The sequence below is a fragment of the Centroberyx affinis genome, unplaced genomic scaffold, assembly GCF_046629955.1.
Source record: "Centroberyx affinis isolate AG114_WGS23_722 - 3 ecotype Tasmania unplaced genomic scaffold, CSIRO-AGI_Caff_v1 ptg001026l_1, whole genome shotgun sequence".
NCBI classification, from domain to species: Eukaryota; Metazoa; Chordata; class Actinopteri; order Beryciformes; family Berycidae; genus Centroberyx; species Centroberyx affinis.
In genome coordinates, this window is record NW_027279586.1 from 143592 (window position 1) to 155000 (window position 11409).

The 11409-nt window shown below is 42.0% G+C and overlaps 1 protein-coding gene across 1 annotated transcript in view; it reads right to left on the reverse strand.

The window, feature by feature from the left end:
* Window positions 1–4730: 4730 nt before the first annotated feature.
* gc2 (guanylyl cyclase 2) overlaps window positions 4731–11409 on the reverse strand; it is a 22007-nt gene continuing 15328 nt past the window's right edge. The window contains exons 17-24 of the mRNA XM_071522775.1: window positions 11028–11191; window positions 10154–10346; window positions 9331–9505; window positions 8822–8920; window positions 8247–8341; window positions 7424–7509; window positions 6994–7032; window positions 4731–4863 (exon numbers count right to left, since the gene is read on the reverse strand). Of these exons, the coding sequence (XP_071378876.1) occupies window positions 4731–4863; window positions 6994–7032; window positions 7424–7509; window positions 8247–8341; window positions 8822–8920; window positions 9331–9505; window positions 10154–10346; window positions 11028–11191 (984 nt within the window). The remainder of the gene's footprint in view (window positions 4864–6993; window positions 7033–7423; window positions 7510–8246; window positions 8342–8821; window positions 8921–9330; window positions 9506–10153; window positions 10347–11027; window positions 11192–11409) is intronic.

Consider the following 11409-nt stretch of genomic DNA (forward strand, 5'->3'; position numbering starts at 1 on the left):
AATATTTCATTCATTATTTCAGTATTTTACCAGTATTTTATTCATTATTTCAATATTTTAACACATTTTCTGATGAGAAATGGCGGAGCTGTGAGTCTGATGGGGCCCCAGCCTCGTTTTAACGGCAGTGGATCACAGTTACATCAATAATCCACCTCTAATCTGCACAGACCCTCTATACCATTCCTCGATATCCACTAATCTTTCCGATCCGTATTCGTTCCTATTCTATATCACTCATCATTCTATATCATAATCTATGCAAACCCCCTCCTGCCCCCAAGCAAACCGCCATTAACGCCTGGATCAGAGCATCAATCCCCTGATACTGACATAATCTCTGCTCTCCCTTTTAACATGTGACAGGGAGATGGCAGAAAATAAAAACCACACATCTGCAAGAAGGTAGTAAGGGGATGAAGAAATGAACTGATGAATTTTTGAAATCACTAAAAAGACTAAAATGAGAGACCAAAAAAAAGAATCATGAGGATTACTACTGTGTGTCGTATATGTGTTTCTGTGTGTGTACATTGTCTGTTTGTAGGTGTGTATACTTGTCTGTGTATGTGTGTGTGTGTGTGTGTGTGTGTGTGTGTGTGTGTGTGTGTGTGTTGGACTCACTGCAGTCCATATAGTGTGTGTGAGAATCTGCCTGTCAGTCGATGGATCATCTTTTAAACAGACAGACTGAGAGGCAGAGAGAGAGACGGGAATCATAATCTGGTTAACAGTGACCTGCCCTACACACACACACACACACACACACACACACACACACACACACACACATCGTTCAGGGTCTCGGAGGATCAGCAGGGATAATCCTCCATAGCTTCCAGGATGCCATCTGTAGTTTGAGCAAATTTGTGTTTATTCCATGTTGAAACACTAGAGGGCGCTGTGGGTTTGTTTAAAAAACATAAGTGTATTCATGCAAAGCTTTGGGGGTTGTGATGCACTGGGCAACTTTTTTGGGGTGACTTTAATGGGAAAAACTGATCTTCACACCGGAGTCAAGCACCCAAAACTTTATTGCAGAGTTTCAACAAACAGAGTCTTTGCCAGGCAGGTTTGGTAACAAAAATAAAGTTGACTCCACACTGCTACTGAGAGCAAAACCTACAATAGATTCTTTTTTTTTTACCTACGTTCAGTATATCTTTAACTAAAATCAGGTTATCTTTAACAAAAAAGGAGCAGTTTGCTAACTCTGGTGGAGTTAAAGTAAACTGCCTACTGTTGTCATGAAATAAACAGATCAACAAAAAGTTCATATACATACATACAATAACGCAGGTGTGGTAAACAAAATAAAACATCTGCTGGAAAAACTTAGAATACAGCTACAAGATGGAAAACTGTGGAGGGAAAAAAAATCACATTTAATAATTTGTCATTTCCATGCCAATCCCCGTTTTTTAGCAAATGTTGTCATGTGAAATTTTAATGTTTACCCTGAAAGATTAAAGCTGCACTATGCAATAATTTTAAAAATACACCTGTCTTATCAGCGTAATTCACAAAGTGGGGCAGCAACAGAGAAGAGAGTCCCATCAACACTGATTGAGACACTGTAGATACTCCCTATTATTATTATTATTATTCTTATCCACCTGTGATGCTTACTGACATCAAATTACAGGATTTCTGAGTATTAATGTTAAAAAATGTTCCTACGGTTTCCTCTTGCTGCCATTAGGAGCCACCAGTGTGCAAAATTGCCAGTTTATAGTACAGCTTTAAATTAGAAGTGATATGATAAGATGAGAGGAAGGGATTCTATTCTGGTGCAAAGTATCAAAACACTCCTTCTGATTGGATAGAGCTGATCTGCGGCCAATCAGAAACAAAAACAAAAACGTCTCTCTCATGGGAGCAATCCAGTTCAGTACAGCACATTTATTCATCTGGGGGAATCTTTTTCTCACTCCACATTCATTCAGTTCCATACTTTCACATGTGGGAGCTTCTCAGCAGAGCCGCGGTCTCCTCCAGCTGAGCGGTCGGGGGGGATTAAGGGGCTTTGCTGCGGGCTGTAAATGGAGGACGGTTTCCCTGCTGGGAACTGTGTGGGAGCCCAGATATTGCCTCGGTTAAGGGGGATATGGGTTTTGGTCAAGGGGGGGATTTTGACGGTAGAAGTTTGGGAAGCCAGTTTAGGACTTGGCACCTGGTTTCTTAAAGGAAAAGTCCACCCTAAAAACACTGTTTCTTCTTCCCTAACTTCCCTAATTGGTGTTTGAAGGGGGTTTTAATAACTCCCTTAACTAATTTTAAGGGGATTCTGCATGAATTAAGGGGTTATATTAAGGAGAGACACTGACTAGTATCTGGTTCTTGATGCGAACACATGAGGTTGAGCTGATGATGGGAGGCTGGCTGGTTTTACATCTGTAGAGCCCATCAACAAATAAATGATTAAATGAGGCAGGAGGTAAAAAAGGGACAGAATGGAGGAGGAAGGAGGAAGGGAAGGAGGTGGAAGCAAAGGAAGGAACTCTTCTCTCCTCTCCTCTTGCCTCCCCTCTTTTCTCCTCACGTTTCCTCTCTTCTAATTTTCTGTCCTCTCCTCTCTCCCTTGTCTTTCTTCTTGTCTCCTCCGTCCCCCCTTCCCCTCTCTCTTTTCCTCTCTCCCCTTTCCCTCACGTCTCCTCTCATCTGTTTTCCCCTCCTAACCTCCCCTCTCTCTGCCAGTCCTCTTCTCTCCTCTCTCCCCTTTTCTTCTCGCCTCCTTTCCTTGCCTCTCCTCTACCCTTCTTTCCTCGTTCCCTCTCCCCTATCCTTCTTTCCTCTGCTCTCCCTCTCCTCACTTTCCCTCTCTTCTCATTTTGTCCTTGCCTCTCTCTCTCTCTCTCCATTCTGCCTCTCCTCTCATCTTCTCTCTCCCTCCCCTCTCCTCTCTCTTTTCCTCCTCGTCTCCCATCATCTCTTCTTCTCTCCTTTCCTCTGCCTGTCCTCTCCTCCGTCCCTTTTCCCTTTCCTCTCCCCTTCTTTCCTCTCCTCTTCTTTCCTCTCTCCCTTTTCCCTCTTCTCTCCTCCCGTCAGAGGAGGAACTGGGATGAAGGGAGAAGCGAGGAGAGGAGTGAGGGAGGGGAAATGAAAGAGAGAGAGAGAGAGAGAGAGAGAGAGAGAGAGAGATTAGCTGGGCTCCTCTGCTGCTGACAGGCAGTTCCTGTGGATCCCTGCTTTGCTGACTCACCATTTCCCAGCCTCTATACATAGTTCCACACAGGACTTCATCTCATCAACCCAATCCGTTAATACACACACACACACACACACACACACACACACACACACACACACACGGTGGCTGCTGCTAATCTGAACGAACACTTTCACTAGCTCCTGCCCTCCACCTGTTAAAGTTATACTGAAACTTAGCAGAGAAGTTCATAAGCACAGAAAATAGTAGGATTAGGATATTATTTTCATTATTGATTTCAGCCATTAAAGGAGAATACCAGTGTCATTTAGAATTACAGCCCATCTACATCTAGTTTATATTTCCCCCAATCATTTTTCAATACATGCTGTGAGACATTAGATCTCTTAACATTTACCGGTTTTTGTCGTTTTTAAAATAAAACTCAGCTGATTGACAGGAATCAGAGCGGAACGTAACACGTGAAACAAGGAGAAAACAGAAAGTTTGGCTTCATGTTCACTGTGATGGATTCACAGTTTCGCATTTCATGCTGGACAAGAATGAACGGCAGCAAATGTCTTCTTCTGAAGGAGGAAAACAAGCGCTGATATCTCCAACTATGCTGACTGTGTGCAGAAACCAGAGAGGGGAAACCTGGATCCTAGATGATTGTCCCAAACTTTAAAAAGAAACACCAGTATTATCCTTTAAATCCATCACAATTGATGCTCCCATGTCAAACCTGTAGTCTGTTGCATATACTGAAGTCTTTAATAAATCAAAATAATAAGATACTTTATTGATCCTTGTAGGGAAAGTCTGCCCCCCCTCCCCTCTCTCCACAGGGAGGTCAGAGGTCAGAACAGCATCCATGGAGCTGGTAGGGATTCAGTGTCTTGCTCAAGGACACTTCAGCAGGGAGGATGCTTGACCTAAAATCCCAGAGAGTCCCAGAGAGTAGAGACTCTCACTTTACTTCCCACTTCTGTATCCAAGAGTCTTTGAAAGCCGGGGACTTTTTTAAATCCGCCTTTGTAAACCAGTGACTTGTCCTTGTAATGTACGACTTTGCCACTTTCCCAAAGGTCTCAGCATGTGGAGACTCTGATATTTGTCTCCATCTCCAAGTCTCACTGTCCCTGTTGCCGACGTCCACAAGTCTTTTTTTTTAGCGCAGGACCCAAAGGAGAAAGTTAAGTTCTTGTCGTTGGACTGAGCTTCATTTACTGGACACAGGTTTCTATTCACACCATGAAGACCAACCAGGACCAGGAAGTCAGACTGCAGCCTACTTTGGATCCTGTAGTTTAAGAATCCAGCACTTTCTGGTGGGGTTCAAAGGTCACAGTTTAATGGTATGTGATAGATCTGTGATGGAGCATCTGCCATTCCATTCAATGGCCTAGCAGTGAAAATCTTCAAATCTTTGTCCAAATCATTGTCCAATCCAAAGGTGCCCAGCTTCATGTTCTCAGTGCAAATATTTCACGCCAAGGCAGAAATCAAATCCCCCTTTCGCCACTTCCTGATGGACAGGGTTCATAGGTCACACTCATCCTTGTGATGCGATAGGTCGGTGTCAGTGGTGTGACATCATTACGTTGTCCTCGTCGCCGGCCGCCGTGAGCTGAGTCACGACGCGGAGGTGAGAGATCTTCTTCACCGTCTTGTGAAGGAGCTGCTTGAAGTCCTTCTGCTCATCTGGTACGATGCTGGGGCTGTGGGCACTGGAGGAGGAGGGGGGGGGGGTAAAGAAAGAGCGAGGAGGAGAGAAGGAGAGATGGAGAGAAATTAATGCAATATGGGAAAGCAAAATGGCTAACCTAAAAAACAAAGGATTTGATATTTATAAAAAAAAACCTAACTAGAAGAAACTCAGAATTTGAAACTAGGAATAAACAGTCACACAGAGTAACTGGACACAAAAGACACATGCATAACATACATAATTACATAAGGTCTACATAAAAGACAGTGGAATGCAAAATATAGATACTAACTACACTAGCAACAAAATTTTGAGATCCCAGAAAGACAGAGACAGTGTTTCCCCAGTAAAGTAGTGGGTCGAGTGTCACTACTGATAGAGATTAAAAGAACATTATAATTTAGCCTGATTTTCACTCAAAATGTTATTGTACTGGGGTATTATTTGGATTCAGCTCTTTGATCATAATTAAATATTCAAATATAAACGGTTTTAGCCCTGCGGCCTAAGTGGGACCAAAACAAAGATGGACATGGAATCAAAACCAAGATTACCCCAAACCATCATTACCATTCAAATCGAGAGGGGAAACACTGGACAGCAGTCTGGATACATAACCAAGGAAGCTATGGTGATAACATGCTAATAGTTAGGATTACATATAACTTTGGTAGAATGGCAACTAGCTATCTGCCAGTCAAAAATTCTGCCTGTGTAAAACGATATAAAGGTGAAGTAAGCTCTGGTTACCATTTGAGAGTACAGTATATGATGAACGGGCGCAACACACTCAACATTAAAAACTCATCGTTTACTGTCATCACCTGTGTTCAGCACTTCCTTCCTCCTTTTGAGTACTGGTACAGTAAATATGGCTGACTTTTCCTTGAGATCCTTGTGACCAAAACATTACTTTTTTAATGCCACAACTCTATTGCGGCATTACAGTTGAGTGTTGCACCTGTTCATCCCTATTGACCTGCTACACATCTAAGGCAGCACCTCTGCTCCTGCTGCACAAGCTGTTTCCTACACAGTCACTTTAGACTTCTCATTTCAGCTCAGGAGAGTGTTTGCACATCGCTGCTATCGGAGGAAAAGCTCTTTTGCGTTTAGTCAGATTGAGAAAAACAGAGTGATTTCCCATTTATTAATTAGGAATGTGCATAGAGTAACTTGCACCATAGAAACTTGAAATTTTAGTAAAAAAGGGCAGCGTTGCTGGGGTGGCAGAGTGAACTGTCTGCAAGCATCCGCTATCCGCCCTGCTGAAGAATATGAAAAACAAAATATAGAGTTTCAAGGTTTTCGAACGACAGCAGCAACAGTTTTTTTTTTTCAAAACTTGTAAAGTAGAAGAACTGAGTTTTTTCAGTGAACAATTCAAAATGGTGGTTCAATATGAATTATTGAAAAAAGTAAGTCTCTCACATCCCTAGCCCGAACGGCCTCAAGATTTTGCGGTCATTCATTAGCATTTATTTGAGTCCGAACGCGACCCACTCAAAAGTTCGGAAGAAATCTTGACCAGGTACGCTGCAGCAAGAAGCGGCTGGTCTGGTCGAGGACAGGTTCTGGTGTGATGGCTCCTCCTTGAGCTTATACAAAACAGATATGTGGGAGAATGAAACACTCAAAAGTTAGATTTTGTTGTTAAAATCCACTTTGAATGTCTCAGAAATGGAAAACTTAGCGCAGTAGGGTGAATGATGAACTTGAATGGTGAACGTGAATCAAATCAAATGAGTTTTCAGATGTTCAAAGTGGATTTCAACAACAAAATCGAACTTTTGAGTGTGTCTAATTCTCACACATATCTGTTTTGTATTATGCTCAAGGGGGAAGCCATCACACCAGAACCCGTCCTCGACCAGCCGCTTCTTGCCATACAGTACATGATCAAGATTTCCTCCAAAATTTGAAGTGGGTCATGTTCAGGATGCAAGTAAATGCAAATGAACAGCAGCGTCATCTTGAAACCATTCAGGCTCCCAGGTCCCCAAACTAAGTTTGCCAAAGGACGAGCCACGTTGCCAACCAACCTAGTAATGTTATACATTTTTCATAATGCATAACATTACCTCAGTTTTTCTTCTTTGCAAGTTGTTGTTGCTCGGCTTTCCGTTTCTTGTACTGGGCTATCTCGGCCATCTGCAGCCCGTGGGCCATTTGCCTGTTGGGACGAAGCGAACAGGATGAACACAGCAGAAACACACAGGAGTCCTGCAAAGGGTCGGCTTCGTGTTCTCTAGCTCAGTGATTCTCAACCTTTTTCATATCAAGGACCCCTAATTTAATATGCATTTGGGCCACGGACCCCCATTTGATGAGATTTTGTCTCTTCAAATGTCAGGTCCAGCCATCACATGTTATAACAACCTGTGAGTCTTTTTTTAGGTACAGATGAGTTCAGTTTTGGAAATGATTTGTCAGGTAACGTGGGCAGAAGAAATCGACCAGTGCAGGACTCAGAAGTTAAGACAGTGCAGGGTGCAAAATGTCATGACAAGGGGGAGACAGAGGGAAAAGAGGAGAGAGGAGGAGAGGTGGACAGTCACTCCTACCCCGTCTTGACTTCTGGCGGTACAGGCAGTGGTTTGGTAAATCCGTCTCTCCCGACAAGCCAGTAAGTCTCTTCTGTTCCTTTACCCTGGTGAGAGAGAAAGAGAGAAAGAGATGGAGAGAAGAAGAGAGGGAGAGAATGGCAAGAAAGGCACAGACAAGAGAGGCAAGAGAGGCGTACAGAGACAGAATTATAAATTTGTTGTCTTCTATCGCTAATTCAGGCAGGTGAACAGTATGAAGATGCTAACGCTAGAATAGAGGGAAAAAAACAAAACAAAACATCAGAATACAGGAAAAAATTAAAGAAAAAAGTAAAACAAAAACAACAAAGAAATGACAGACTGTTGTAAAATACATAGAGAAGCTATAGATGTTCACACTAACAGTATGAAGCTAACAGATGCTAATGCTAACAGTTAGTTGTCCTCCACCTCAGCCAACTCCATGTATTGGTAGATGCTAACAGTATGAAACAGATGCTAACGCTAAGTCATTATAATGAACAGTATGAAGCTACAGACACTAACGCTAACAGTATGAAGCTTCAAGATGCTAATGCTAACTCCTTAAAGTGAACAGCATGAGGCTAGAAGATGCTAATGCTAACTCCTTAAAGTGAACAGTATGAAACTAACAGATGCTAATGCTAACTCCTTAAAGTGAACAGCATGAGGCTAGAAGATGCTAATGCTAACTCCTTAAAGTGAACAGTATGAAACTAACAGATGCTAATGCTAACTCCTTAAAGTGAACAGTATGAAACTAACAGATGCTAATGCTAACTCCTTAAGTGAACAGTATGAAGCTACAAGATGGCTGTACCTTGACTTCTGTCCTGCCTCTCAACTCCAGTTTGTATCCCAGCTTCAGATCCCGCAGGACCTTCACTGTACTCTCATGGACATGGATCCTGTAGGCTGCAACAAACAAAATACTAATCTCATTCTCAACAACAACTCTTACTTTGTCCTTTTTTAAAAGGAGACAACAGATATTAGGGGAAAATGGGAGAAGGAAGATCAATATCCCTTCCTATATGGATATCCATGGCCAATCTGAACTCATTAGGGGGTTTAATGGGGGCATAAAACCTGCAGTTTCTTCATAGTAATAACAGCCGCTCCAATTAAAGTAATAACCTGTGACATTTTCATATTTGTCGTATATGTCAGTTTTGCTACTCTGATCGCTAACTGCTGTAACACAGCAGTGATTCAACCTATATCCAGTTTGTTTGGAATAAACAGAAGAAGAACTGGGTAGTTAGCATGAGCAGCGATAGCCACCATGGCCGAACAGACAAAGAGAGGAGAAATTCAAACTGCATCGACAGAAAATCCAAGCTCCGCCCACACTGTTTGATTGACAGGTGATGTATTTGTGGTTCAGTAACTTACGCAACCCGGTGGACTCCATACGTGAGGCGGTGGTCACTGTGTCTCCAAATAAACAGTAGCGGGGCATGGTGAGACCCACTACTCCTGCTACACATGGACCTACAGGACACACACACACACACACACACACACACAGTTAGAACCTGTAAAGTTCATTGAAACATAACACAGTTTACAATATACTGCATGCGTACTTGCAGTTGTCTGTATTTGTGCATGTGACTGACTGTGTGTTTATGTTTCTGTTCTTGTACTTCTATACTTATGAGGACCAAATGTCCTCACAAGGATGGAAAGATGAGGAAAATCTTTGTCCACACTTCTTTAAGGGTCTTGGGTTTAGGGTTAATATTAGATTTAGGATTAGGTTTAAAATAGGGTTCGGGTTAAGTAATACATTTACTCTACCATACTATACTAGTGAAGTCTACTATACTATACTTGTCCACTATACATGTCAATGTCCTCACAAGTACAGTAAAACACTCATGCGTTCCCTCGCCCCTCACCTGTGTGCAGTCCTATGCGGATCCTAACAGGAACGTCGGGCATGTGTCTCATTTTGAAGGTTCCCACGGCGCTCAGGATGTCCAGCGCCATGTTGGCTATTTCTGCAGCGTGGCGGTTATCGTTGGGGACGGGGACGCCCGACGCCACCATGTACGCATCACCGATGGTCTCCACCTGGAGCAGGACATAAAGGAAGAGGATACAATGGCAAAGAGTGGAAATCTAATGTGATTTAACCAGATTTAATGTGATATACTGTAATTTAATGTATTGTGATGTAATGTGATGTAATGTAATAGAATCGAATAGATTAAAATAGAATAGAATAGAGCCATAGCAATCTCCATTTTTTCCCCCTTTCTCTGTCTTTCTTTCTTTCTTTCTTTCTTTCTTTCTTTCTTTCTTTCTTTCTTTCTTTTGTTTACTGTTTACTGACTTTATTCTCTTGGTGACTGTATTATTGTCTACTTAGTTATTTTTGAATAGTTAATAATAATAATAATAATAATGATAATAATAATAATAATAATAATAATAATAATGATAACTTTATATATTTTTCTTAACATGGTTACAAAGTGCTTAGACAGTGACAACAAGGATACAATATAAAGTAACTGATAAAATAGATAAAATAAAATAAAATAAGATAAATAAGCTAGATAAATAAAATAAAGATATAAAAAATAAAATGTAATTATTTATTTAATTTGAATCTCCATTAGGACAGACATGCCACCATACAATGCCAATGTGAATAGAATAAATCAATTTTTTTTTAATAGAATTGAATATAGCACGCACAGACACACACACACACACCTTGTAGACGTCGTGGTTTCCTATGATGGCGTCGAACACCGTGTACAGGTCGTTGAGCAGGTCGACGACCTCGATGGGCTCGCTGTTGGCGGAGATGGTGGTGAAGCCGACGATGTCGCTGAAGTAGAGCGACACGCTGTCGAAGTGCTCCGGCTCCACCGTGCCGCCCACCTTCAGCGCCTCGGCCACGGAGCTGAGGGAGGAGGAGGAGACACCTGCTGGGTAAGTGTGGGCGTTCCATGGGACAGTATTACTATATTCGTGGTAAAAAAACAATAACCGTTGTAACACCACCGCTAGTTTTTATTACTGTGATCACTGTGATAACCGCAGCTCTCGTCTGTTTTCATTGATGTTTTATTTTCCCAAAAAGGAGAAGCTGGAGTTAAAGTGGATCCAAGCCAGTAGCAGTTTATTTGAGACGCATTTGACTTATATTACTTTACCTTAGATGCTGTTATTTGGATTTTTATTTGTGTTTTTAAAACTATCCTGACAGTTTCTATAAGCTAAACCAGCATTTATAATTTTGTTTTTTAAGAAAAAAGTCAAATGTCTTGTGATTGATATGATAAATTATTTTTTAAAGTAATTGAATCAAGAGATATTACGTTGATACTAATAGAGAGATCTGCCATATTTGAAGATATTGTCACTTATATTAGGTTATTGTCACAAGTTAAACTGCAATGGAAACAAGTGACACTGTCACATGATAACATGATTTTAGGACTCAACACTAATTAATTGACTTGTTAAAGTGCACATTTTTGCAGTGTAGATATTACCAATGTAGATATTTTTTGCAGTGTAGATATTAAAGTGTAGATATCTCTATATCTGCATGTTTTAATGTGTTGACATGGGAACTCACGGAGGAAGCATCTGAGTCAGCAGTTTCTCGGTCTTCTGTTTCTCGATCTCCAGCTCCTCTGTTCTCTCTCTGATCAGCTCCTCCAGGTTGGAGGAGTACTGCTCCAACATCCGCAGCATGGAGTCGATGATGTTCGTCTTCTTCCCCTTGTTGATGTTCTTAAACTGGGAGGAGAGGAGAGGGGAGGAGAGGAGGAGAGGAGGAGAGGAGAGAGGGGAGAGGAGATGAGAGAGGAGAGGAGGAGGAGAGGAGGAGGAGAGGAGAGGACAGGAGGAGAGAGAGGAGAGGAGAGGAGAGGAGAGGGGAGGGGAGGAGGAGAGGAGAGGACGGGAGAGGAGAGGAGAGGAGAGAGGAGGAGGGGAGGAGGAGAGGAGAGGACGGG